At 52.0% G+C, this 27,793-nt stretch overlaps 1 protein-coding gene across 3 annotated transcripts in view; it reads right to left on the reverse strand.

Annotated features, from left to right (window-relative positions):
* The window catches only part of Col17a1 (collagen type XVII alpha 1 chain), a 46,881-nt gene extending 26,149 nt beyond the window's left edge, over positions 1-20,732 (reverse strand). Inside the window, exons 1-15 of one of the 3 annotated variants that reach the window (XM_023715610.1) lie at positions 20,544-20,732; positions 14,907-14,969; positions 13,219-13,263; positions 12,197-12,301; positions 10,969-11,100; positions 9,389-9,436; positions 8,480-8,515; positions 7,992-8,039; positions 6,464-6,607; positions 5,208-5,366; positions 4,639-4,710; positions 3,246-3,317; positions 2,423-2,494; positions 1,315-1,476; positions 882-962 (exon numbers count right to left, since the gene is read on the reverse strand). In XM_023715610.1, coding sequence (XP_023571378.1) covers positions 882-962; positions 1,315-1,476; positions 2,423-2,494; positions 3,246-3,317; positions 4,639-4,710; positions 5,208-5,366; positions 6,464-6,607; positions 7,992-8,039; positions 8,480-8,515; positions 9,389-9,436; positions 10,969-11,100; positions 12,197-12,301; positions 13,219-13,263; positions 14,907-14,958 — 1,228 coding nt within the window. In that variant the 5' untranslated portion in view covers positions 14,959-14,969; positions 20,544-20,732. Of the gene's footprint in view, positions 1-881; positions 963-1,314; positions 1,477-2,422; positions 2,495-3,245; positions 3,318-4,638; positions 4,711-5,207; positions 5,367-6,463; positions 6,608-7,991; positions 8,040-8,479; positions 8,516-9,388; positions 9,437-10,968; positions 11,101-12,196; positions 12,302-13,218; positions 13,264-14,906; positions 14,973-20,543 lie in introns of all 3 variants that reach the window. The other 2 variants (XM_023715609.1, XM_023715611.1) reach the window with 2 other exon arrangements.
* Between the last annotated feature and the right edge of the window lie 7,061 nt (positions 20,733-27,793).

The following is a 27,793-nucleotide window of genomic DNA, read 5'->3' on the forward strand; positions in this document are numbered from 1 at the left end:
TGACAGAATCCACATATTTGGGAAGAAAAAAATAAGCTAATAAATACTTGGCAAGACACTTTTCTGCTCCTTTTGAAAATCAGGGAAGGACTAATAAGGAAAAGGATGTCAGTGAAGCTGTGCCAGAGGGCAGCCTCGCACACACAGGCTCTCACTCTCCCCCGGAGCTTGTTCAAGTGCAGCTACCTATGCAGAGGGTCTGGCAGGTGTGTGTGCACATGTGTGTGCATGTGCATGTGTGAGTGTGTGCATACATCTGTGTGCATGAGTGTGCGTGCCTGTGTGCATGTATGCATGCAGGCATGTATGTGTGCATGTGTTGCATGCATGTGTACACATGTGCACAAGGCATGTGTGTGTTCACATGTGCATGTGTGTACGTGTGCACAAGTGTGTGTACACATGCAGGCATGTGTGCTCATGTTTGCATGTGTGCACATGTGTACGCATGTGTGTATGCATGTGTGTATGCATGCATGTGTGCCTGTCTGTGCATGTGTGTGCATATGCATGTGTGTGCACAGGCATGTATGTGCTTATGCACACAATCTGCATGTGTGTATGCATGGACGTGTGCATATGTGTGCATGTATGCATATGTGCACATGTGTATGCATGTGTGCACACACATGCATGTTTGCCTGTCTGTGCATGTGCGTGCATATGCATGTGTGTGCACACAGACATGTATGTGCTCATGCATGCAATCTGCATGTGTGTTTATGCATGCATGTGTGCATATGTGCACATGTGTGCGTGCATGTGTGTGCATCTGCATGCATGCTGCAAACTCTGCTGGTTTGTGGACCCCACTGACGGGGGGCTCAGGAGGCAGAGGAATGAAGTGCAGTCAAGCGGGCAGCGGTCCAGTTGGCCCTTACCATTGGCGTCTGCTTTTAGGCAGGTGTCAGCAGTGTAGGCAGCTTCCTTTTCTTTTTTCAGAGTGTCTTCTGAGAAAGAAGCTGTGCACAGAACCCATGATAATCCAGCCCATTCTCTGCTGACCCCAACCTGCCCCTAGGCCCTGGCTGCCTGGAGAGGCCAGCGTTAGCCAGTTACCAGGAAAGCCCTGCTCTTGCGGTTAGACTTGCTGCTGCCCAGAGAACCCTGTGAAAATCGTTTGCCTGAGTTTTCCTGGCTCTTCTGCACTCGCTCAGCCCCTGGGACACTCTGCTAGGGCAGGCAGTTTTCACTAGCATGCAGTAGCCCTGGGCTAATGACAAAATCACCTGCGACCACCACCACATTGCTGGAACGGCCAGCCCCCAGCACCCTGGCCTTGCCCCTGCCGCCCAAGGCATGGCTCTGGCATACTCGCAGCAATGCTGGCTGGGGAGGCAGTGAAGACCTTCCCGCTGTCCTTGGTCATGATCAGCAGCTCCATCTCCTTCTTGGAGGGCATGTTGTCTTTCTCCAGGATCAGGAACTTGCAGTCCTTGTGCAAGCTGTCATCGCTTTGGACATTGGTGGTGCAGGCTGGACAGGAAAGAGGCCAGGGAAGAGCAAGGAAGTGGCCAGGAGAGGGCAGAGGGGTGCGATGGGCAGAAGGGCAAGGAGGAAGGAGGAAGGGATGCTGGTGAGTGCTCAGGAGACGCTGTGACCGAGATGCCCTCCCTGCCTGGTTGGGCCTGGCTCTCGGGAGGTTGGGTCAATGGCAGAAATGCCAGGCCAGCCTGGCATTGTCATTTGTCAGCCTCCTCACCCAGAAATATGGGGTCTTTACCAAATGGGCGACTGCCTCCCCACAGCAGGTCCCTTAACTAATGTGGGGCGTGGCCTGTCTTCTTGAGGAGGCGCTTCCTGACTGTGTCCCCATCCCCTACACAGACTCCTGCTTCTGCCTCGGCCATCAGTTATGGCTTCCTCAGAATCTCTGCCGTCTCCTGCGATTAGCTTGTGTGTTTTGTCTCGCGCTTGCCATCTGCCTACTCCACTGGAGTCACTGGGCTGGAAAGGCATGCGCCTACCCTGCAGTCATCACCGCTGCTCCCAGTGCTTGGACCAGTCTGTCTTATGTAAAGTAAGTGCTTGGTAGTTTTCTTTTTAAATTAATGACTGCTGAATGGAAGCAACACTGGGGTCAGAGCAATGGGGAAAGAGGCCCTGGGTATGGCATGGGCCCAAGCTGATAAAGACTGTAGAAAGCAGGGCGGTGCTGGCAGCTTCTGAGGGGTTCCTGGTCCTTACGGGGGTAAGCAGGGGTGGTGGGCGGAGGTTCCTACATCCTAGGGGAGGCAGGCCACAGTCAGTTGAGCAGATGCTCATCTCTGTGTGTTCACAGAGACATCCAAGAGACTTTGGGGTGAATTGTGTTCCTCAGACCCTGCAGGCTTCTGTCCCCTCCCCCAGTACCCTTGGGTCGCAGCCCGGCAATTCTGTCCAGGTGCTGGCCCAATTCCTGGCAGAGGAGAACAGAACTCACCAGTGGAGGTGGTGGACACACCAGTGCTCACGACAGCAGGGGTCTGGGACACATTTTTCTTCACACCGTATGCTGCAGGAGAAGCACCATAGAGTGGGCTCACTGGCCTGTGAGGGAAGGTCCTGCCACTCTGAGCAGCTAGTCAGCCCTGGCAGACAGGTGGCCTCCCCAGTTAAGAAGCAAGCAAAGGACTTAACTTTCTGCAGCAGCAAAGAGGGCTTCAATGGACTGTTCTTGAGTATAAACAGGCTCATCCTTCTGGAACTTTCCAAAGCACCCCCCAAGAAATCTTCTTAGACCTCACTTTGTCCCTTCTCTCTGCATATCTACCACAGCGTATCACTTCATTCTTGTTCCTGCTTCATGTGCACTAAACGTTCTACTCCAGTCCCACAGTAGGCAAGTTGAGAGCAGAGTCTCTTTCATCCCTACTCCAACTTCCAGCTCTGCACAGGGGTTCATCGTAAAATCACCCAGCGAGTTGGTATGCAGTGACAGAGGACCGTGCAGGAGCTCACTGTGGGGTGGAGGGACCACCAGGCTGGCCAGGGGGCTGTGAGAGCCACAGGATATGCAGGCCACGTGTGACAGGGCCTGGATGCCGTTGATGGAACGGGCAGCCTTGTCTGTCTAACTCGCATCTGACCAGCAGATGGTCAAGGTCCCCATCTCTAGGCTGGGGAAGGGTCTGTTTGGGGGAAAGACCAGTGGCTTTTCAGGAGCCTTTGGGACCTTCTTATTGAGTTGCAGAAAGGGATACTCAGAGTTATAGCCTCAAAGAGGTGCCACTGCCCAGCCCTTAAGCTGAACCTGGGCTACCAACCTGTAGACGTGGCGGCTGTGCCATGGGACAGAGCCGTGGAGCTGGGAGCCAGGTTGTTCTGCATCCCAAACACTGGAGAGGGATTGAGAGCAGCGTGAGCGCGGGTGCACACAGATGCCTGCCTCCTAGATGCAGGCTACCTCCTGAAGCCTGAACCGCCTTTATGACAGGTAACCTCACAGGTGACAGATTTCCAGGCTTCCTTGTTTCACAACTGCTGGTGACACAGCCAAGTCTCGTATGCCTCCCCCTCCCCTCCAGTTCCTTTTGTTGAGGGCTTAGGACCACAGAACTTAACAGATGTGGTTCACCCAGGACACACTGTTATGGACAATGTGTCTCGACTTCCTTGACTTCCTCAAACATCCCAGGCACTTCCTGTTCCCCGCTGCACCGTGGGGTGATTTGGTGCTGGCTGTTGTGCTGTGGACACAGATGCAGCTGCGGGGCTGAGAGGCACGAACTGGCAGGCTCCTGGGTTTCCCTACAACTCTGTCTTCTCCTAAGTCAAACATGCAAAGCGCCCTTCCCCCCATCATTCCCTCCAAGGCTTCTTGTTTGTTCATTAACCAATGCAGAAATGCCTTCGTCCTTCACCTCAGCTGCCGCTGCTCCATCCTACTGAGTGTTCAGAGCACAAGAGCCTGCTTCCATTACCAGCTCAGCCCTTCCTCGGGCCTGGCTCATTCAGAGCTTGGCAAAACATGACAGCGAGGGTGGAAGAGAGCAAGCATGAATCCAGGGGGTTGCGGGCTTGGTGGGTCTCTAGAAAGCAGAGGTGCTGGGTGTCTGATCACTAAATTTGCACTTGCAGTAACAGCAGCCCATAGACAAAGATGGGCCCAGCTCGTTAGATTTATTAGCTGCAGTAAGACAGGAGGAACATAAATTATAAAGAAGATGCGCCCGATAATTTAATTCCATATGGGCTATGAGGACATATAGGAAACAGTGAATAAGGATTTCTTTAAAATAGTTCTATGTTTGCCCTGGAAGCTAAACAGTAATGCTATCTTCCCCGTGCGAGTCCTCCAGTGAGCTACCTACCGTATTTATAGTGACCTCAAGTAAGCTCTGTCTAAGCTCAAGCTTTTCTCCCTGAAAAGGTAGCGAGCTATGGCTCACTGGGCCCCTTTCCTTCCAGCTCTCCCACTCTCCTAGAAAAGAGCCTGCACAGAAGACGTGTGCTGGTGGGTCTGCCACAGCCATGCTTCCCGTGGGGCCTCGGCCACCTGACTGGGCCCCTAAATGCAGCTGTGGCCTCGGCCTCTGCCCTGCCTGCTTGCGAGCAGAAAGGCAGCCCCAGAAGCCAGGCCACCTTCCTCCCTGGAAAGCGGCCTGTGTCCTTGTACGCAGCAGCGTGGAAAAGGCCATTCAGGGCAGGGACACTGACCTGAGGAGCAGGAGCTGAGTCCAGGCTGCAAGGTTGCGGAGCAGGGCGCCAGGTTGTTTGGGACTCCAAAGACTGCAGGGAAGAAGGAAGGCGGGTGAGAGGGGACTGGACTTCTACATGTTACATTTATGCTTTTTGAAAAGGCTTGATGTTCAGTTCTGACACCGGGCAGTGGAGAAGCAAGCATTAGGCTGTGGTTTGCGTCAGATCCCAGCAGGAAGGCGATCTCTGCTTGGTGGAGAAGTGGCTCCACAGAAGGTGCTCTGGTTAGTGACCGCCCTGGACACAGAAGGCCCCTGGAGCTCAGAGCACTAGAATGGCTTGCTCCAGGCCCCTAGCATTTCAGCGTTCCTGCCCATCATGTCCTTCCTGGTCCCCACTACTACATAGGGCCTCCACAGGGAGAAACACCTCCTAGACAGCACTGGCCTGAAGTTCCAGCAGAGGCGTGGCCGTAGAAAGCAGCTCCACGCACTGAGGCCTCCAGGGCCAGGCAGGTCATTCAGCTCCAGGGCAGAGGTGTGATTTTGATGATGTGGGTAAGAAGGTGTGCCCCATGTGCCACTCACCTGATCCTGTCGAGTAGGCATTGGTGTTGAGGAGGGAGGAGCTCTGGGTTGTCATGTTGTTGTGATAGGTCCCCATAGAGGACCCTGCAGGCAAGGTGGAGGACCACACGTGGGACGGCAGGTTGGCATCCAGGATGGTGGTGTCGTAGGTGCCTGACACTGTAAACAGAAATGGGAGCTCTTGTCAGCGACAGATGAGCCCACACCTTCCTGCTGGGAGAACTTAGTGATGCGGCCTCCTGGGACTGCCCTGGATTTCGCCCTGAAGGTCTCTCATCTTCTCACTTCCTGGTGGAATGTCCTCCCTTTTGCTGGCTCCTCCATCTTCAGAGATGCCAAGGAGCAGCTCTCTTGGGACCGGCAAATGGGACCCACAAACCAAAACTCTGATAGCATGGGAGTGTCCGGAAGGACAGCGCTCAAGTCTGAGGCCACACTGCAAGTGTCCTGCATGGCACTCCTACCAAATGGCGCTCTGCCCTGGAGGGCCTCCTGTGCATCTCCAGATCTGATGCTGGCGCTACCTACTCACTCCAGGAGAGGGAGCCGGCCAGCCAGGTAAGAAGGCCAAGGCTTGGCTTCTGGGAAAGAGCGCCAAGAAGGTTGGACCTGCTGATTCTTTTAGGAGCGAATGACAGGACCGCTGTGTGTCAGAACTGGTGTGCTCGCCCTCCTCTGCTCCCTCCACAGCTCTGCTAGCCCGTCGCCCTGGCTGGAGCTTTCTTTGCACCCGGTAAGCACTTGGCATACGGGTGCTGGGCACTACTCATCCACTTGGCTAAGGCCTCTGGGCTCCTGTTTGGCATCCCGCAGAGACCACATCTTCAAGAGGGCTGAGGCTATGTCTGTCTTGTCTGTTGCTTCCCTCACTGCCTGGCACTTGATACAGAAGAGGCAAGCATCGGAGAACGAGGGGAGACACTCAGCATTCCCCAGGACCTCGTGCAGGAGCCAGCTGACACATGCAGCTGCCAGCGCCCACGGGAGGAGAACCTCCAGCCTGTGGCACTGGCTCCTGCATGCACGTGACACAGCCTGGCGCGTGGGCGAGAGGCCCAGAGGCCTTGTGCTCACGCTATGGAAAAAGCCCATTAACCTTATCTTGAGGTTCACCCCCTCTCCTTCTAAGCCCTTTCCCCCCAGCTCTGGAAGTCTCTGGCAAAGTCTGGAAGGGCTCCAGGAGACAGCTGAATTCCCAGCCAGGGCAAGCCCACCACCTTCTTCCCACCCCTCCGGTAGCCGCGTCTGGGCCTTACCTGACTGAGAGCTCGCCGTCACAACCTTGGTCTCCACGGTGCCTTTCTTGGGGATGGGGAGTGTGTTGGATGAGTTCCGGGTGGGGCTGGCACTTGCTGACCGGCTGCCCTTGAGCAAACGCTTGACATCATCCAGCTCTGTCCCTGTGGAAGAATCCCCAGACTTTCCCATCAGGCCCAGGACTTTCCTGAGTGCAGCTGCGGTGTGAGGCGCTTCTGAATCCTGTGGAGGGTGCCACCCGCTTTGCGTGGGGGCAATCTTGGTTAGCTTTATAATTTTTGTGTTTTTGCTATTTGTAACACTCATCAGCCTGGCCTTTGATAACCTGAACAGCCTCATAAATATAATACCTCATGAAAGAGGTCAAATTATTTGGCCTCAACAGACACCACAAGGGTGTTTTTGTGGCTGCCACCTGTGGCAGGCAGTTGGAACACCAGGTGCCTCACAGCACATGGCAACCTCATCCCCTGCAGAGGATGCCTCGAGGTTGGGTCCTGAGCTTGCCTGCCTGCGAGGGAGGAAGGGAGCTCGTGGCATTAAGTCCTGAGCACCACGCTGCTTTCCTGTGTGGCCGAGTTTCGCGTCCTCCCACTGGTGCCATGTGCAGCAAGGTGAATGAGGGAGCACGCTCCCTGCACCTCCACTCCAAGTGGGAAGCGTGGCGGTGGGGGCCACCGTGCAGGAGCAGCTCATAGCAGGAGTCAAGCCAACTTGCACAGAGTGTGTGCTGGGCCCCTTCCTGGGACCCCTGAAAGTGCTGTCCTTTGGGCTTAACAAGCCTGGAGGTACTCAAGGCTGAGAAAGTATCCTGGGCTGGAGCAGGAGCCGCCACCGCAGTAGCTGAGCTCTGGGGCCGCTCCGCTTCTGTGCCCATGGCCACCAACCTGGGCCAGCCGCCTTTTCCCTGCACTTGGCTCCCACCCTAAAAGCTGGGTTCCTTTCCCAGCACTGCCAAATAATGTCTAACAAGAGCAACAGAAATCCAGCAGCCAATGTGGAGAGGCTGGGGGCCTCTGACCTGGGAGATGAGGCTGAAGCTTCCAAGGTCCACTGGCCCTGTCCAGTCTGGAGTCTCCCACTGTGTCCTCACCCTGCACCGCTCCTCAAAGTCTCATCCTGGCCACATCCTCAGGCCCACCTCTCAGGTGACACCTAACCCAGGAAGGCCTCTGGCCTGGTGCCTACGCCCAGCTCGATGGGCTGCTAAGCACTGCTGCTCCACGCTCCTTCTGTACACTGAGCCGTGAGCGTTACTTGGTCTGCTGTGGCCTGTGAACTACTAAGCAGCAAGGACATGTGACCAAACCCCAGCTCCCAGCAAAGGGACTAAGTCACTGAAGGCCCTCAGGGATGCTTTATGCTTGATACATGCACACATGCACACACAGAGAGACACACGCTCATGCACGCACACACACACACATGCACACAGCACCAGTCCAAAACTCTTAAGTGGTACGCAGCATGCATGTGACTTAGCTGCTGGGCTCCCCGGACCTTCGCAGCAAGCCGCTGACCACTTACATCGGGTGGATGGTGATGCACTCTGCAGCCGCACCCGGATTTCGCTCTCTGTGCAAAGGAAGAGACACAGGCTGTGGGTGGGTGGAGGGGCCTGGACTCCTGACACTGACCTCTGAGCCCCTTCTGGCTGCTCTGAGCTTTCTGCCCCTCAAGAGCAGGAAGCCTAGATGCCCTAAGAGGAGCCCTGCTAAAGCACGAGATGGCCCCTTCCTCACCTCGCCTGTCCATTGCAGGCCCCGAGGCCCCTTGACGAGGTCTCAGGTGAGCAGAAAGGCCACACCCCACGCAGCACTGACCACTCCCTGTGCTGTGGGTGGCATGACTAAGCTTCCTCTTGCCTCTGTGGTCTCTCGGGCCTGACGCCCCAAGCCTACAAAGAGCGCCTGGCGTCACTCGCCTGTGCGTGGTCCTGGCTCACGGTTTGTGCGTGTTAACCACCCAGAAGGCACTAGCTGAATGGATGAGAGTGAACCTAGCCCTGTGCTTACCTCGCGTTTGGCTCCGTCCTCTGGTTGCAGAAGATGCTGAGAAAGAGAAGAATGTCATTTTAGGCATACATAAGACCAGGCATGCTGACATGGTGATAAATATTTTAGGGGTATTGGTTATTGTGTGTAAATTCAACGAGGGGCTTGCTCTGAGCTGCACATGCTGAATAAATGATGACCATTTATTGGTGAAGGGATGTCTGCAGAGCTGAAGGGCAGAGCGGGTTCTGCAGGCCCCAGCGCATGTAAGGTGTTCATTTAGCCAAACGAATTTTAAATTAACCAACAGCACTGTTAGCTAAGGAAGTCCCTTTAGGGACATGATTCCTGTGTAACACGGATCGAATGGATCAAAAGGCTGTCAAATCATCCCTTGAATTTATTAGAACCTGTCTTGGCTTTCAAGTGTAAGCAAATAAATAAACAAACTGGTCGGTCACTGTATAATCAACGGCCATAGCCTCAATTCATGAGCACAGTGGGCTTCCAGGAATATGGAGCAGATTCGTAGGGCCAGAAGGCCGCAGGCCTGGCCTAGGCTCCCAGGCTGTGACATGGCTCTTGGAGGCAGCTAGGGTGAGGCATTTGTTGCTTTTGCCTCTTGGCTGGCAGGTCCTTGTGCCTTTTAAGGAAGAAAGAATCCCAATCCCCGCAGTTTTCGCTTGGCCTTGGCGGCATATCTACCCAGGCACGAATTTCACAATAAATGGCTCGCATTTTAAAAGCGCTACAAGCAAATGCTGTGACAGCGAGTCGGCAAGACTTGACAGCCCTTTCGAGATGGAGAACAAGGAGCAAATGCGCGGGCAGAGGCAGCTCCTGTGCCGCATCCGGGCAGCTCAGGCGCTCCCTGCCCTCCACCAGCACCACAGGCTCTCCTCAGTGCCAGAGCTTAAGGAGAGAACATACCAAATTCCTTCCGTGGGTACTCCGGGGAAGAGTTGCCACTGGAGCTCCCTGGGGAGAGGGATGAAACACTTAGCACAGCTGGCCCCTTGGGCTGTCACCTTCCCAGAGGCAGGCAGCTCTAGACTCTTCTGCCCAAGCCCAAGGCACGGTGAAGGGTGAGCAGACACTGGACGAATTGGGCCCACGACCTAGAAAGGACACCTCCATTCTTTGACCTGGTGATGCTTGTTTTTGAAAGTTGTTAAAATAACAGGCTCAGGCCTAACATCAGAAAGCCCTGTGGAAGAAGAGGAAAAGGAAGAGGAAGCCTAAGGGGAAGGAGGAGGAGGAGAGAAGAAAAAGAGGAGAAAGAGGAGAAAGAGGAGGAGGAGGAGGAGGAGGAGGAGGAGGAGGAGCACGAAGAGGAGGAGGAGAAGGAGAAGGGAGACAGCGCTGTGTGATGAGATTCTCGTTGGACCTTGGGCTTCCCTGGTAGCCTCACCCTGCCGCAGCAGCAGTCCCTGTGTGGAGCCACCAGCCCACTTCAATCACTTACTAGCAATTAGGAGGCTGCCTGTCTGTCACTGGGACCCATCTCCTGCACTGCTGAGCTCATTATCCGTCTGGCTGGCCCAGTTCCCACTAGAACAGCTCCTGAGCAGCCCCACGACTCCAGTGGCCTTAGTCATGGAGCCAGGTACCTTCCACAGCCCTTCTCCACTCCGAGCAGTTCTTCAGGGCTGCCCTGCGTTCCTGTCCCCCCGCCCCCCGTGTGCTTGCACTGAGCCATACCGCAGCCCCGTCCAATTCCTCCTCACACAGGAGCCCCAGCTGCTTCCTGTGCGAGCTCGGGACTCTCCAGCCGCACTGCCCTGTGTCTGCCTCCCTGTCATCAGCATCCTGCACCTTGGGCAGCCTGGCTACACGCCACCTCCTCCATACATGATTTTCCATGATTTCTTCAGCTGAAAATGATAGTGTTATCTACTTTGCCTCTCTCTCTCTCTCTCTCTCTCTCTCTCTCTCTCTCTCTCTCTCTCTCTCTTTCTCTGTCCTCCTTTCTTTATGCTGGGGACTGAACCCAGGATCTTCACACTGAGCTACATCCCCAACCACCTCTGATTCTTTGATTTTATTTTTTAACTTTGAGTCAGAGTCTTTCTAAGTTGCAAGTTGCCCAGGCTGAGCTCTAACATTCAGTCCTCCTGCCTCAGCCTCCCACAGTGCTAGGATTGCAGGTGTGTGCACCACAATGAGCCCCACAATCTTTTTTTTTTCGTCTGTCATCTTAACTTTTCTCACAGACTCTAGGCTTCTGGAAGACAAGATCCATGTTGGATTCATCTTGGGACCATGGGAGGCCCTCCCTCCATGGTGTTAAACAACTAGCAGGTGTTTGAAGAAATACCAGTTTAAAGAGTGGCTGAATAGATGAAGGCATGAATGGATGAGGGGCAGGTGAAGGAACAAAATCTCCAAGTAACGTGAGTCTATATAAGAGCTGAGGGTAGAGGTGAAGCCAGGCCGGTGCCTGAGTGCCCAGTGCTAAGTGGAGTCACGTGGGGAGAGGGCGACTCTCCCCATGTCTGTAGGACAGGTACCTTCATACATTCCATGGCGGGCAGTCTGGGTTTTCCTCTCAAAGGTTGAGCCAGGTGAGTTGGGCAAGGCGGAGGCGGGAGAGTGAGCCCTCCGGTAGCTGGAGGTGGAGGCGTGGCCTCGTAGGCTTCCACCTGCAAGGAGAGGTGTGGAGCCTGGTGGCCTCCCCGCACTGAAATCCAGAAGCAGCCAAGCACCCTCAGGCAGCTCTGAACTAAGGGAGGCCTTGTAGGGCTGGGGTGTTACTGCCGCTGGCTCGCCTGCAGACTCAGAAAGACAGGAGGTGCCTCTGTATTCACACTGTTATGGAGTGCAGCACAGCCAGGGTTTTCCTGAGGACTGACGCGGCGTCGCAGAACCCGCTCTGGCGTCCCCAGCAGCAGGGTGGCCACTTCCCTGGGCCAGCCTAGCCTGTCTCACACCCTGGCTTTTCTTGTGGCTTCATTGTAAGGCGTTGCAAGTGGCTGCAGGGATTATGTACACACTCTTGGCTCAGTGTTAGTTTGCTTTGTTCTGCTGTGCTTTGTTTGGAAGAACACCCCGTGGGCAGAGGGGGTCAGTGTGGGGTGCTTCCCTGGCAGGCTCCTGTGCTACCAGGACCTCCGAGCAGAGTGACCCCACTGCTAGGTTTTTGTTGTTATTCAGCTTGTCAACCCTCCACACACGCACCTTCTCCTAAAAGATCAGGCTTGGAGAGTGGCTCGGGGAACACAGCTTCCTGCCTGTGCAGGTTTCTTAATTAATGACAGTTATTCACCTTGAGAACCAAAGGTAAATCCATCCCATTTTAAGCAGAGCTCAGATATCTAAAATTCCCTTCTTCCTTGGTCTTGTGGCATTTAGCCAGTGCTCCCCAAGCAGCTTTCTGGTATCAGGGATCTGGTTTCGGGGAGACAACTTTTCCATAGATGGGAGGGAAGGAGGCAGTTTGGGGTTAGGCCTCACAGGGGCCTACAACTTGAGTCCAGCGCATGCCCAGTTCACGGTAGGGTCCACGTCCTATGAAAATCGAATGCCCTGCTGATTTGACAAGAGTGGTGGGAGCTTGCCTGCCTGCCACTCCCCTCCTACAACTAGGGACCCTGATTGAGATCACCCCAGGGGCATCTGGAATAGAAGACAAGCAGCTGTAACGGTCCCTTTTCCATGCTGGTTCAGAATTGCATCTACCTGGGCTCCCTTCCTGTCCGTCCTTCCTGTCCCCAGCTGCTTGCCTTGGTGGGTACTTACTGGAGTTCGTGTAGCTGCCGCTGCCGTGGCTCAGGCCTTGCTTCTCCAGCCGGCCGCTTCCACCAACAGAGCCGGTTTTGGCGTAGCCATTGCTGGTCCCTCCTTCTGCCAGAACCAAACAGCGGATGAAAATTTGGGGTGGGGTCTGGGTCATGACATCCCTCATCGCCTGTGCAGTGGAAGCCTCCTGGGGCTTCTCACCAGGGCGCTCCAGGCTGGGGTCCCCTCACTCTACTCTGGGGGAGGGCGCTACCATACTATAGCTTGTGGGGGTATGGATTTCTGCAGTGGATAGTGAATTGATCACAAGAGAGCCTCTTGGGGGGACCCTGCAAGTTACTCCCTAGGAAACTGAATATGAGACAAAGAAGCAGAGCAACAAAAAGCTCCTTGAATCCTGGCGAGGGCCCAGATGTGGCAGCCACTAGAGGGGCTGCAGGGATGCGTGTCACCTCTGTGTCCCACCCGGCTGCCCAAGCCTGTTCTGCCCAAGCCTGCTGATGGGTGGGCTCCCCTATCCTGGCTTCCAGGCTTCCTGAGAGGAACAGGGGTAGTTTGGGGGGCTTAGAAATCCATTATGTAGCCCACTAGGCCTGAGAATTGTGCAGAAAGGTGGAATGAAGGGGAAGCTTGGCAGGTGTCAGCCTCCTCCGTGGTTGGGGGTGGTGTAGTGTCTGGGGTCTAGGATGGACCAATCAAGACATAAGGCAGGATAGTGTGCTCGGGCTGCGGCAAGGGGCAGGGAGAGGGCCCAGTGGCTTCTGAAGTCAGGAGGCTTTCTTTGGAGGGATGCAAACGCTCTCACATTAGGTGTGCAACGGTGTGTGCTCTGTAGCTACTCTAGCCCTGCATGGATTACACACTCCAAAGCAGTAGCCTCTGTCTATAAATTAACTTCAGTATAGCTGTTAGCCAAAAAAGGTCAGACATTTTTGATTTGCTCACTGGGAGAGCAGCCTACCCGACAAAGTTATGGTGTGTGGCCTCCACACATGACTCACTGGGAATGGGCATTCACTTACTTGGTGGTAAGGATGTCAGCCTTGTGGTTACTGTTTCAGTGATAACTAGAAAAGACACAAGAAGAGGAGATCTTAGGCTTCATACCGGTGTTTTGGCAAGGTCTGAGATCTGTCATAGGTTAACTATGTAAAATTAGATTCAACACTTGTGCTTTCCATGATGTGGTCTGACCCCTATCTCTGACGAAATCGGGCACGTTCAGGGCGGCATGGACATAGACTGCCCGCCACAGCTGAGAACATACCCACGGACTCAGAGCACCTGGAAGGTAAGTCTGTAACTCTTTGGAATCAAGAGAAGCTACGCACTGATTTGAAAGATGGGCTGTCTTGGCCTCAGGGCTTCTCATGGGCAGACCCTGAAGGAGTACTGGCTCCTCCTCTCAAGGGACAGTGTCCTCTGCCTTGTTCCTTCCCGAAGGTCCCTGAGCTGGGGCCAATGCTCCCTCTGAAGTCTCCGTGTGTTTCCTGATGGGATGGGGGTGTCTCCAGGCCATGGCGATTCCTTCTGAATCTTCAGGGCCAGCACAAAGGTAGAAGGTACAGAAAGGAAGGGCTCAAGGGAATCACAGGGGCTGCTTAGTGCCATCATTGAGCCGTGAACCTCAGAGGCAGAGCCGAGGACCAGTCCATTTGACCCCTAAAACTGGGATCCTCTGATCCAAGTGATGGCGAGTGTATAGAGGGTTACGGCTTGGTGCGTACACACAAGCAGGTGGGTGGAGGTGGTGAAAGGAGAGAAGAGTGGGAGCTGGGGCAGGATGATCTGGAGGCACCACAAGCCACACTGTTGGTCTGCGCTGTCCCTTCCGCCCCATCCCTCCTCACCCGCGTTCTCCTCATGAGCTTGGTTTTCCTACCAAGAACGTGACTGAATGCAGTAGGCCCGGCGTTCAGTGCATGAGCACTGAAGGAGCGCTCTGTCTGAGGACAGCGGCCCGTAAGACTTCGGTGAGGTAGCCTTCTGCAGTTCTCTGACACATCAGAATAAATTGTTTCTAAACCTGATGTTTCGAATCCCAGAATCCAAGTTTATTTTTTAATTGGAAATAAGTGAAAGTCACAGAATGAGTTACCAAAACATCCTCCCTAATTTAAAGTTGCTAGAGGCATAGGTTAAATGTCTCTGATTTTATCATGTGGGAAGTTTTAGAAATAAATGTATCTTTTTCAGTTGGTAGTGTAGATTTTTACTATGTCCTTGGTACTGTTTTGTCTTAGTCCATGTAACAACCGGGGTATTCTACCTTCCGATTTCTGTTATTCTCTCTCCCTAAGTAGAGAATGGTTAAATGAACAGTGGTAAGTATATTCAACAAAATATAATACAGCTATTAAAAATGCAGGTGACAAGAAGGCTCCCCCTCCCCCACTGCATCCCAGAGTACGGGGGATCAAGCCAGAACTCTCACACACCAGCAAGTGCTGCACTGTTAAGCTACCCCCCAAGCCCCGGAAGGGGTCATTTCTATCTTGGAAAAACAGGCAAGACACATTTTGATTCCAAAACTGTTAAAAAAAAAAAAAGATCAACATGGGCCATCTTACAGAAACGGATAAGGCCCCTTAAGGAACACATTTTAAAATGATACGGTGGTTGACAAGAAATTATGAATGAATTGTTCCAATTTCTTATTATTTTTCTAGTGAAACAATTATATTTTTTAAGACAAGTTCAAAGCTCTTACTTCTTTCAGTGACTTCCGCACCATCTCGCTTGTTTCTCTGGGTTACATCCATCCCATCGCCACCTGCTGGGAAGCCAGAAGCCGTGAAGGGTGAGGGTCTTTCACCCTTGCTTTCAGCAAGCCCCAGCCCTGCGGAGCAAGCTGGAACCCAGAGCTGGATTCCTTGACTCTTTCCCACGCCTACTTTCCAACAGTTGTTCCTATTTCTTGCCTGCATTTGTGATGGACAGAATTTAAGAATTCCAATTAACTTTTGCTCTGTGCTGGGGATCAAATCCAGGGCCTACCGTGCCAGGCAAGCACTCTACCCCTGCGCTACGTCCCCAGTAGGGCTTTACAGTGGAGTCTACTCCTTTCTACTGGGATCTTGTTTGTCCAAATCTAACAGGCCAGACAGTTGAGCATCAGAGGGCTTCCAAACACCAGGGTACCCTGAAGTTTCACTGATTCTACACCCCTGCTCTGCACCAAGGTAACCAACAGCCGGAGGGGGTGCGCAAGGGCACTTGCACTACTGACTGACTCATGAGACATTTCCTGTAGCGCGCTCTGGGAGTCGAGACACTTGAGCTGCGTTAGTTGGGAGTATGGATGGGAGGAGGATGGAGCTTCACAGATTTCTATTAGAATAAAAAATAATGTAACTTGTCCTGCAGGCCTGGAACTTTATGCTTTGCAGAGGATGGCGCTGTCTCTTCACAACCAATCTTGCAGACACCAGTAGGAAAAAGCGAAGCAGGAAATACACAGAAACTCCACAGAGACAGGGCGCCTGGTGGTGTGTTACCTCTGCGCCCCCTTCACCCTTCCTCTGCCTCAGAGGAGGAGAGCTATGGTGGGCTTGGCAGTGCATTGTGGAGCATGATGGCATGAGACAGGGTTGGCAGCAAGGGCCAGCAGGAGCTGGGGACTCGAGGCACAAAGAGAGGGACACACAGCAAGAACACACTCCTGCAAGTGGACTGACTATTCCTCTGCAGCCCCTGGCCCGGGCTCCAGAAGGCCTGCAGCCTGGCTGCCCTGTGGTTCGCTCCCTTCCCTTAACCTCTCTCTCCTCCTCCTGCCTTTCCTGTCGCTTGTGGCTCTGATTGGGTTCTACGACTTAGGCAAGACCTCTCTGCCCTGGTGCCCCTGACCGCAGGCTCTTTCGGGACTCTCCCCTGCCTGGGGAGCTGGAGACCAACTTCCCCCCTGGACCTGGCACACAGAACAACATGTCAGAGGGGGAGCCACCAGAACATTCCAATTTCTTTTAAAATAAGAAGAAGAACACACATCATCTGCTCAGGATTATACTCTTTGGACCAGTACCAGTGTAGAGAATGCTTTTTTCTGAGGTTTTCTCCTTAGTGGAGGATGAGGCCACAGAGGCAGAGGTGTCCAGGGCCCATGAAAGTCCTGTGTTGCTGTAGGTGACCTCTCTGCTGGAGGCCCAGGCCGCACGCGAGCAGCTGGTCAACCGCCCCGTGGCGTTCACCGTGGCCAGCGCACGTGGCTCCAGGGCTTGGGTGGAGGTGCCAGCTTCTTGCTCCTCCGTGCATCCTAAGCATAGCTCTAGGCAACTGGTGAGGTAGCGCGGAAGGCATTCTCTGAATCAGAGATGCCACAGAATGTCTTTTTAGGTACGTTTCCTGGAGCTACAAGGAAGGGCTCCATAAACAGTTTATGGGAGAGGCTGGCCTCTTTAAAGGCCACACCTGGCCTATGACTATGTCTGTGTTCCAGCTGGCCCACAGGGCTGTACCCTGCAAGCCTGCGCATGCAGCGGGGCTCTCAGGAGCCCTTTCTCCAAGCACCCCTTGCCTTCAGGCACCCCTCTCTGCCTTCTCCCCACTCCTGCTGGTCATCAGCTGTGGGACAGGAGGCATCTGGGAAATTAAACATTTAAGTGCACCTGGCTGCCAGTGTGGAGGGGACTAGCTGTTTAGGATGACACCTGAATTATTCCAGAAAGTCTCCCTGTAATGATTCACGGAAACTTCTACTACCCATAAGTTCTTGCTTATTTTTGACCCTTCAGTGCAATTTACAGGTATTGGCTGCATTTATTCCACTTGCAGGCATCAAGGCAGATGGATGAGAGTAGTTTGGTGAGAGTTCTGCTTCCAGACAGCTACTCTAGCAAATTCTGCCTGTTCTTTCTGTCTCCAGGAAAATGATCAGCATTTCTAGATGTTCCATCTCTTCCCTGAACTCCAGGGGCAGAGGTTCAATTTCTAGAGCAAAGAGCCCAGGGTTCCCTAATTTGCAGGAGACAAAGAAACAGCCTGCTGAGAAATCAGGTGCCCACTCAGGGCCTGGGAGCACTCCAGAGGGAGGCGCCTCGTGAGAGGCGCCCGCGAACAGCGCCTGCCGCAGCAGGCTCACGGGGGCTGCCCTTTCCTCCTTCTGAAGTCATTCAAACAGCCGCGTGTCCCGTGGCCTGCAAAGGCCTGCGGAGCTCCCTGCCAGTCCATAGTCGAGGAGGCAGGGATGTGCTGGGTGACAGGTTCTTTACTCCCCAGTAGGAGGGGTCTGTCTGTGAGACATTTAATGGAAAGGAGTGGGGGATGGTACAAGTCGGGATCAGGATCATCTTAGGGGACCTGTAGGACTCCGGTACAAAACACAGGAGTGCTGGGGTTTTTGAAGCGTAACGTCAGGGAAAGGAAAATCTGCCTGCGTGCTTGCCTGAGCCTGCCTCTCCTGGTGGGCCTCACCTGAGCTCATCTCCCAGAAGCACCACACAATGGAAGCTCTGTGGCAGAGCACGGGTTTTAAATTCCTGGACATTGGGGTTACTTTACCGGCACTAGGATGAGCAAATAATTCAAGTTCTCAATTCCAAAATTATACTGATTTACACCTATAGTGCTTTCTTACATATATTTAATTACTTTTTAAATTATTTATTTGGTACAGGGTCTCGTACTTATAGTGATCCTCCTGTATCAACCTCCCCAGCGCTGGGATTACAGGCATGCACCACCACACCTGGTCTTGGTCACCAGCACTGCATGCAGTACCGAGGATTGAACCCAGGTCCTTGTGGTTGCCAGGCAGGGGTTTAGACAGCCAAACTACCTCTCCAGCACTATTTACTTTTCTTTTTGAGACTGGGCCTTGCTGTGTAGTTCATGCTATGCTTGAACTCACTGTGCAGCCCAAGCTGACCCCAAACTCATGGTGATCTTTCTGTCTCAGCCTCCCAAGGGCTGAGATTATAGGCGTGTGCTGTCATGCTCAGATTAAAATTTATTTTTAATAGACACATAATGCTTCGTACTTATGAGCTCTAGCATGATAGTTTGATACATGGGTACATGTAACAACCAAACCACAGTAATTAGCATTTCTGTCACCTTACGCATTTGTCCTTTATCGTGTGCGTGTTTGGTACTGGGGTGGAGCCCTCCCTCTGCACTGAACTGCCTCTTCATCTGACACAGGGTCTTGCGAGGTTGTGAAATTTCCCAGGCTGGGCCTGAACCTACGATCCTCTTGCCTCAGCCTCTCAGAAACATTTAGTGTTCTTTAGTGTTTGGAGCCTGTGAGCTCCCTTCTTCCAGCTCCTTATGAAATACACAGCGAGCTGTTGCCCGTCTGGCGCCGGCTTATTCTTCCTCTTCATCCGAGACAGGGCCTTACAGGTTGTTCTGGCTCCTGATGTCTTGTCTCTGGCAACAACACTTCCACGTCTCGGCGTCCACGTAAGAGTGAGAGCGGGCTGGCTCGTGCTTCCTCAGGGGCCGCTGGGGTCAGCGGGTCGCCAGTGTCTTCTTGAAGATGTAGGAGTGATCCCACCACGTCATGTTTGTCGCAAGGAAGCACATTTCAATCGCTCCTTTGTCCTTTCCCTGATGTTTAAATGATGTCACATCTGCCTAAAACTATTCAGATAGTGACAAAATCTAGCCCCCAAATAGCGCCAGCCCCTGCCACAAGGACCTTATCTCAGTCTCCTGACATGAGAGACACTTGGTTCTTGTTGCGGGGGTGGGGGAGTGGGACAGTAAGGATGCTAAGCATCTGGTTTCTAATTTTAGGAACAAATGTTTTTATATCGCTAAGGAATAATAGCTATTCAGTATTTTACAACCTCTATTACTCCAATCTCTGTACACTTGAAAATTTAAAAACAAAACATACTTGAGAAAACTGCCCATTGTCCTGGTAACATATAAGGGAGGAACAGCTTGATCCCCGGGAAACCCGTGCCTGGGGAGGCAGTGCTGAAGTTGCGTGTTCGCCACTTGCTTTATCCGACCCCCTGGGTTTTCAGCCTCACAGGCGTGCGGGAGGGGTGCCTGCTGGGCTGTCCAGGGTTGAGCTTGCCGCCGTTACTGATGTCCAATGACCAGCTCCATGTAGGCACAGGCTTCTCTGGGTTGGGCCTAATGTAGGAGCGTGGGTAGTTCCGAGCCTGGTTAGCTTCACCAGCTGAAGGAGTTTCTATGCCAGCTGGAGCCAGGGAGCCCACTTTAATCATCCCAGGCAAACAAGCCCCCATCAGATTTGAGCACAGGCTTCACAGGGCCCACGCGCAAAACGGGCGTCTGCCTCCCCAGGGCCCCAGCGGCGGGACACAGGTGCTGGGCGGTTCTGACTCAGTAGAGCTGCCCCCGGGCTGCCAGATGGAACACGCAGAGCGGAGAAGAAGCCATTCTGCTTCTCAAACCAGTGCCTTTACAAATATCTCTCCGTTTGTGCGGACATAGCAAATCCGACTTTCATACTCCCTGCAACTGCTCCCAGCAGCAGCGAGGCGCCAGAGGTCTGCCCTCGCTTCAACAAGTGAAGTGATAATTTGTTAGTTTGCAGTTACTGTGGTCTGGGCCGATGGGTAGTAATTCTCATCCCAAAGTGATTTTTTAGGGGGGAAGGGAGGCTGACCTGACAGGTGAGAATAAGTATAAGAAAAAAAATTTCTTTCTTTTTCTCTTTCTTTTTTTTTTTTTTTTTCAGTACTGGGATATGAACTCAGGTCCCTGAGCTTGCCAGGCAAGAGCTTATTCTACTAAGCTTTCTCCCGGCCCAAAAATATTCTTTCTTTTTCTTTTTCTTTTTTGTTCCCTCTGAGGTTGGCTCTAGGAAACTTGTGGATCAATTGGACCCCTTCAGAGATTTCACTTTGCTTTAGATTAGGGGCAGTAACAAATTTACAACACAAACAGCAGCAATGTTATGCCTGCTCCCCACGGGGGGGGGGGGGCTTCCCAGGAGGCCCCCATCTGCTCCTCACCTATCCAGACCCTTCTCTGCTGTCTAGCGGGGAGAGCCAGACAGTGAGAGAGGAAACTGAGGTGGAGAGAGACAGAATCACAGTCCTTATCAGAGTCTACATAAACTACTTTGCTATAAGTCACTCTACAATAGCGAGAATAATACAGAAAAATCTGCCCCTAGGACCCAGAACATCATAACTGGCTTCATTTTTTTTTCCACCCCTAGCTAGTCCTTTGAAAGTCTTGTCCTATGCAAAAACACATACACCACAGCCCTCATTTATGGCCAATTCAGCACTTTAAGTAGAAGAACTCTAAAAACAAAGAACTTCATCTTATTTATGTTCTCGAATAAAAATTTGATTTCTACATCTCAAGCCTCGAAATCAAAGTCTCAGAAAAAGGCAGGAAGGTCAGTCTTCCTGCTACTCACCTGGCCTGCGATTTTGACTGAACTGGGAGCAGCTTTTACCAGATCCCCCTCTCTTCTTCCTTTGGTGTTTGCTTCTGCAGGTTCACAGAAGCAAACTTTTTTTATCCAGCCCCAGCCAAGGTGTGCTGAAGCTGAGTGATCCTCCAAAAATGTTCACTTGTCTCTCCACCTTGTTTCTTTTTGCTCCCAGCAAGTCCCGACAAAGCTGTGTTGTGGTTTACAGCGTTACTCCACCCTTCCAATTATCTGACACTTGCTGGATTTAAAAAAAAAAATCTGCCTCCAGGAATCAAACTTTATAGGAGGCAGAAAACCTCTCCTGCTGACCTAGATTAACCATTTATAGACAAGTGGGGAAAAGGGAACAAAGGGCCTGCACATGGGAAGTGCCCTGGTGGTTGTTTCCCTTCCAGCCGGAGGATTCCCACAGCTTGAACTTGCCCTGCTTGGTGCTGCAGGTGCTGGAGCCCGGGGTGTGTACTCACGGGGTACTGAGGCACAGGGATGGGATCAGGGACCTGCACACTGGGCACAAAGAGGGCAGAAGTCATATTCAAGATCGATCTCCCTGCCAGGTCAGATCCAACTGGAGAAAAGGAGTCAGCAGACCAGTGCACGAGAGAGAGGTTCACGACAGAAAAGGCTGACCGACTGTGGAATGGGCTCCCTTCTAAAATGAGGCACTGAATATGTGACAGGTCCCAAAAGCAACCCTTTGGCGATTACTCCTTTGCATTTAGCCACCTAATAATGGACAGAGAGGCCACTGAGGCAGAGAAAGGACCTTCTTGTGTTAAGTGACTGTACAGCTTCAAACCCCTCAGGAGATGTGGGCTGCCAGATGCCCCATGGCTCCAAGCACATCCTGCCAGGAGGCCCAGAGGGTGAGGGAGCCAGAGAAGAAGGGACTGGGGAGAAGATACAACTCCCAGGGGCAAGGCTCCTGGATCTACTACCTTCAACTGGTCCCAGCCTTCTCTCAGCTTCCACAAATGTCCTTAATTATGAAGCTATCAGTAGATTAATCCACTGACAAAGTTAGAGCCACATGAGCCAGTCACTTTCCAAAAGCCCATCAACTAGTGACCCAGCCTCCAGCATTAAACTCTGCTGGACGTTCCAGATCCAAAGCACCACAGGAGGGCCGGGAGCTGGGGCGGTAAGCAAGCACGGGCCACACCGGGTCTCCCGCCCAGAGAGGGGAAGCGGTTTGCTACCTAGCAAATGTTAAGTTGCCACCATAAGCACTGTTTGGATTATTAATCCTAGGGAAGAAGGAGACTGTAACCTCCGTTCTCTAAGGCCCATCATTAGCCACATACTCTCCATACACTGTGTCACATAGTCCCTCCGGCAACTCTAAGAGGTGTGTACCATTGTTATCTTCATTTTATAGCCAAGAAAAGTAAAGTTCTGAGAGTTGAGTAACCAGGCCAAAGTCCTCCCCCGCTAAGCGGCCTTGCCAGTGTTCTGCTGACTCCCAAGCCCTCCTTCCCCTCCCAAAGTGTTATCAAAATTTACTCATAGCTTTGAATAGGCAGAAAGTAGGCAATATCAAAACAGACTGGGCCAAGTGCTAATGACGACCGAAGTGCTAACTGCAGCCCTCTGAACAGTGGGGTGTTCCCAGTCACCGGCACTATCATGGTGTGTCATTTATTTATGATAAAAGAATCTGCTTGCTAGGGACAATTATTCAACTATAACTATGACTTTAAAATCATTGCTAAGCAACCCTCAAAATAAACATGGGAATTTTTTTCTCTCTCCTTGAGTTCCAATAATACTGCTGTTCTCCGCATTCAGGGAGAGTCACACTTTCGATGGCTAGATTTAAAAGTTAATTAGCTGGGGGTGCTGTTGATTAGCTGGGGGTGCCGTAGCAGCCCGTTCCTGCATGCGTGAGTCCTGTTCACAGAGCCTGGACCCAGGCACTGTCGGGGAGAAGAAGGTGAGAAGAATTCCAACACCCTAATTCCTCAAGGTTCTTGGTCTATTAGACTCGGCAAAACGTGAGACTTAATCTGACACATGGAGTGATTAAAAAAAATACCCTATATTTATTCAATAACCATATGTTAGATTCCTACCACATGCCCGGCATTAAGGGAGTTATCTTTTAAATGTTTTAATGTATCTAGAAAACCATGAAGTTCTTGCTAAACTGAAGAAGCCGAGAGAGAGCCCACACGACCGAGGCGCTGGCAGGGCGCTTCTTGCCTCCTGTCAGTATCTGGAGCCGCGTGAGTATCATTGATCAACTGTTGATTGACTAGAACTAAAATCTCCTTAAAGGGCAACCAGAGGGGCCTGCCCGGTAGCTCAGTTCTTTAGGTGGCTGCTTCAACAACACAGTCAGGCGCAGGTTGCTTGGGTTCGATCCCCACAACACAATACAGCCAGTCATGCCTTGAAGGCATTTGGCGCAAAAAAAAAAAAAAAAAAAAAGGGGCAACCAGAAAGACACTCAGACTTGTAAGACTATCTACTGGTGCTTAAGTAGACCAGGGAAAAGGATATCTGTCCACATATGGCCCGGTGGGTACCGCATGACTGACTTCCCTTGCTGAGCCATCTGAGTATAGTTAGACTCTGCCGTGGCGGCAGGCATGTTTCTGAAAAGTGCAGGCACATCCAGTTCTTGGGGACCTGGGGGCGTGGTTTCATCAAGTGATTGACTACTTACTATCTCACTGACATTTGCCTCCATTCCTGGAAAGTAAGAAATAAAGTTCACTGAGAGGGAGGTGGGAGAAAGTAATTTTATATTTTGTGAGGTAACAGGTAATTCACTGTCATTTATCAGACAGTGAATCCACAGAATTTTTTGAATACTAATTCCTACCTATCAAAATTTAAAAATAATACAATAATAATGTGTCATGGTTTGTTACCACTGTTCTGAGACTAGAAGCCTTTACTCCTGCCAGCTTTCTTTGGCCAGTGCACGCTCTTGGATATTAAGATTTTTCTACAAAGAGTTGTGTCAATGACATATGTCACAGTTCATGCAACAGCTTGGCTTTTGAAAGGATACAGCGGAGAAATAGAACCCACTCCTAGTCTTCCCATGGGTGGCCTGGGTCCCCATCTACTTCAACCTCTGCCGTGCTTCTTGGTTGTCCCTATTTGTGTTCTTTGCCATCTTTGTTAAGACAGCACCTGATTTCCTATCTTGTCTTCTAACCTTACATCTATTCATTCACTGATTTACTCAAAACTCGTAGGTAATTGTTGGATGAGTGAGTCACTACCTACTGGGTGTCTCCTAGAGTAAGGTATTGGGCATAGCTGTCAGTAATGTGCAGCTGAGGCTTGGATGCACGGCCTGCGTCCCAGAGGTTAACAACACGGGCACAGGTATATTCACTACACACAAAAATAAACACAGGAGACAAGACAAACCATAAGAGAACTGAGAACCATGGAGAGCTACTTCCTACTGTGGGCATCACTGGAGCGTCGGCTTATGGGATGGTGTATTGGGCAGCCAAGGGCAGCACGGGCATAGGAAAGAGAAGAGCTTAGGTGGAGAGTGGTGGCACACAGCATGGGCAAGGAGTGGACAGGCGAGGTTGGAAGGGGAGGCCGAGCCAATCCAACTAAGGGGGAATCAGAAATGCCAGTGTGAAGAAGGTCTGTGCAACTCCAAAGTATGGGACTTGTTACTTTCTTGGGGGTTCCTGGGAGTGAATGATGAGGGAATTTAGAAAATGAAGAAGGGGTAAGAGCCGAGAGGACCGAACAACAACAGCAGGGGCATTATTTGTAGTCTTGCAAGGTTAGTATCATAAGACAAAAGGTTGCCTAGCAACTAGTGACTGAAATTGTCCAGGCGGGATGCTTTTCTCATGACTCTCAAGGTGGCTTGATTGCTTTGGGCACTGTGGCCCTGTCTGCCCTCTCACATATGACCAACTTCCAGCTTCAGCCACTCCCAACACCAAAGGTGATGGGAATTGTCCAGTGTTGGAAAATGCAGCAATGGGACTGTGCCAAGAGAGGGTTCGCGTGGGAGGGCAGAGCGTAGCGGAACTCAGAGCGGTGAGGCGGGGGCCGACCAGGCGCTACAGCTACGGTTGTCAGAAGGGCCTGGTTCCAACGATGTGCAAAGGAACCAAAGTGGACAACAGCAGCGAGAGCCAAAGCAGGCAAGGACGCTAGAGGCTGCTGTCTGGGTGAGGGAGTGCAGGGCCCAGGGTGCTGCTGAGACTCTTCCGCGCCCACCACTGAGCACGGGGATCTCCCTTTCCTGTCGAGTTACTTGCCAGAAGCCCGCCTGTCAGAGCTCGCCCTCCAGCAGAGCATAAGGAAACAGTGGCAGCAACGTCCTACCTCTCGAGCTGGACTCTTCCCAGACCCCATTTTGTCCTGTGTTCCTCCCTGACGTATTACAAATGTCAAGCTTTAAAAACTGGCTTTAAAAAAAGTGGAGGGTGTGCTGGGGAGATAGCACGGTGGTCTGAGCACCTGCCTGGCAAGCACAAGGCCCCAGGCTCGATTCCCAGTACTGCATGGTGTGTCAGCCCTGCAACCCCCAGCGCACCATGCCTCCCTGAAACTGGCACACACCTGTAACCCTAGCACTGAGGGAGGCTGAAAACAGGAGGATCACTAGGAGTCCAAGCTGCATAGTGAGATCCTCTACCAAATACATAAAATGGAAAAAAAAAGATTTTTAAAAATTTTAAAAATATAAATATAAAAACTGGCTTTATTTTTTGTCTTGAAGAAATTAGGCATTAAGATAATAGGATACTAATAGGGTACATCACCTAGAGGCCATATGTTTAGTTAGTTTAAAACTACCGTGTGTTATTTCTAGTGTATGCCTTACTAAATGATATGACACCAGTTCCTAATTATTTAACATTTATAAGTTAGTTTTGTCAAAGAACAATGATGAATAAAAAATAAACAAACAAATGTGAAGGACGAGCCTCCTCAGCCGCTCCCCTTTCACCGAGGGGGCGCCGTATCCTGCAAAGTCCATGCTAGAAATAATCCCCTGGTGACAGTGTGGAGAGGGAGGACCTTAAAGGGACAGCCAGGCTGCTGGCACTCTGCCCTCGTGAATGGGCTCGTCACAGGACTGGGTTGCGCCGCGCAGGACTCCGCAGGAAGGCACCAGCCGAGGCTCCGCCCTCCCACTTAGCCTGCCACCTCTTCCCCCAGCAAGTAAGTTCCTTTTCTTTACAGCTACCCCACCTCTGGTGATCTGTTGTAGCAGCACACAGCAGGCCAAGACACCTGTCACAATCAGTGAACAAATATCACAAAAGATTTCTTGAGTTAGTGCGACAAATGGAAACCCCTCTGTCAGGTGGGAGTCGCTTTTGGCCTTATGTCTGGCCGTATGTACTCGCCCAGCCTGGCAGGGTGAAGCCTCCCTGAGAACTGGGCCCGCCAGCGTCCGCGCTCTGTTCCGACATGACCCGGGAGGGAGGTCAGCAGCCTCCGGAGAGGAAAAGCCCACCGCAGCTCCCCGGAGGTGTGCTCTCCTTAGCGCTTGCTGCTACAAGACTCAAACAGGTGATTAAAATTTGTGCGAGGAACGATGCCTGCGGGGGCAGGACAAACCCAGTTCAATGCCAGGGCAGGAGGCTGCCGGACTCGATGGCCTGCAGGCCAGGAGCCGAGGCGTCAGGCGACGCGCGTTCCCTTGCGCTGCAGGCCACGATTCAGGGCCGGCCGGGCGTTCGCAAAACGTGCTCACACAGGGCCGAGCTTCGACCAGGCGGAGACCGCGCCCGTGAGCTGGCCTGCGGGCCGCTGTGCTGGCGGGCGCGTCTGCAGCGCGCAGACACGCTGAGAGCCCGGTGCCACCGCGCCCGCCCGCCAGGGACTCACCGCCGCACTCGGGAAGGGAGCGCTCGCCTGAAGGCCTGAAGGCTTCGGGCCGCTCTCAGCCAGGGCTGAGCATCCTGGTGTCTCGACCTTTCCTGAGAGTGGTTTGCAAGCTGTGTACAGTCAGTGAAGTCCACCCTCTGTTAGGGCTCAGAGGCTTGCTTGTCCGTCGCTTGGTGCCGCGCTGCATCCAGGGCCTCCTGCCTGCTAGGCACTTACCACTGGGCTGCACTCCCCACTAGGAATTCTGATCAATGCGTGCAGTGGTGTAGCTGCTAACCCTCAAGATATACAACACTTCCTTGCACCCCCGAATTCCCTCATGCTCTATTTTAATCCACCTTCATCTCCAGCCCCTGGCAAGTACTGATTTGTTTTCTATCTTTTTTTTTTTTTTTTTTTTTTTTAAAGGAGGAAACATTTATTCTGGGTCACAGTTTGTAGAGGTTTCGGTCCATAGTTGGCTGCCTCCAAGGCAGAATGGCATGGTACAGGGAATCGTGGAGGAGAAAAAGCCCGTGGCAAAGCCAGGCAGGCGGAAATTAGCCAGCAGTGATGTAGCAACCAGCGAGTGACAATAGCAGCTTCTTTCTGTCTCTTATATTCATTTAGGCTACCTGGCTTAGGGTGAGTGACAAATCGATCAGTGGAGTAGTTTAGTAATCATACATCCTTAGCATTGCACCATGAATCAATACCAGCATCACCCACTCTAGAGATAATCTTTTCTGAAAAAGCCCACCTATGACTAAGTGAGGCTTTAGGGGACACCCAAACACACGTCATAATGGCGTTATATGATGCTGGTCAAGAGACTAAAGTAGAACAATGTCAAATCCAGTACAGCTCTTCAAATCCCATAGGGAGACAGTGGAGGATGAGGTAAGGGTCAGGAGAATGCTGAGGACAGGGGGAACCTCCTTTCCTGGTGGGAGAGGAAGAACCACCCAATGACTGTGGGGTGTTTATTTACACACTCAAGAGGCTCTTGTCAGTTGGAGCCCCTCTCCCTTGTTTGCCTGGCTTACCGTGGGTGATCCGGCTTCTCGGAGCTGGGGCAGCTTGTTCACATTGCCCCACCCTGGGTACTCTGTGTTCTTGGGGCTAGCCTTGCTTTAGCTCTGCATGTGTGATTCATCTACAGCTTCAGCCAGCCTCATAGAACAATGATATGATCGTATAAATAAATGCAGAACAATAGTTTGGAAAAATCCAACCCATGTTTATAATAAAAAGGCTCAAAAAACTACAAGTAGGGGGTACTTCTTCAACTTGAAGTAAATCTATATGACTTTGTATTTGATCATAAGGTTTTATTTATTTATTTTTTATTTTTTTCCATGTATTATTTCTTTTTTTCCCATAATTTTATTGAGAAACAAATAGCAATGAGACAGTTTCAA

The sequence above is a fragment of the Octodon degus genome, unplaced genomic scaffold (assembly GCF_000260255.1).
Source record: "Octodon degus isolate 3935 unplaced genomic scaffold, OctDeg1.0 scaffold00042, whole genome shotgun sequence".
NCBI classification, from domain to species: domain Eukaryota; kingdom Metazoa; phylum Chordata; class Mammalia; order Rodentia; family Octodontidae; genus Octodon; species Octodon degus.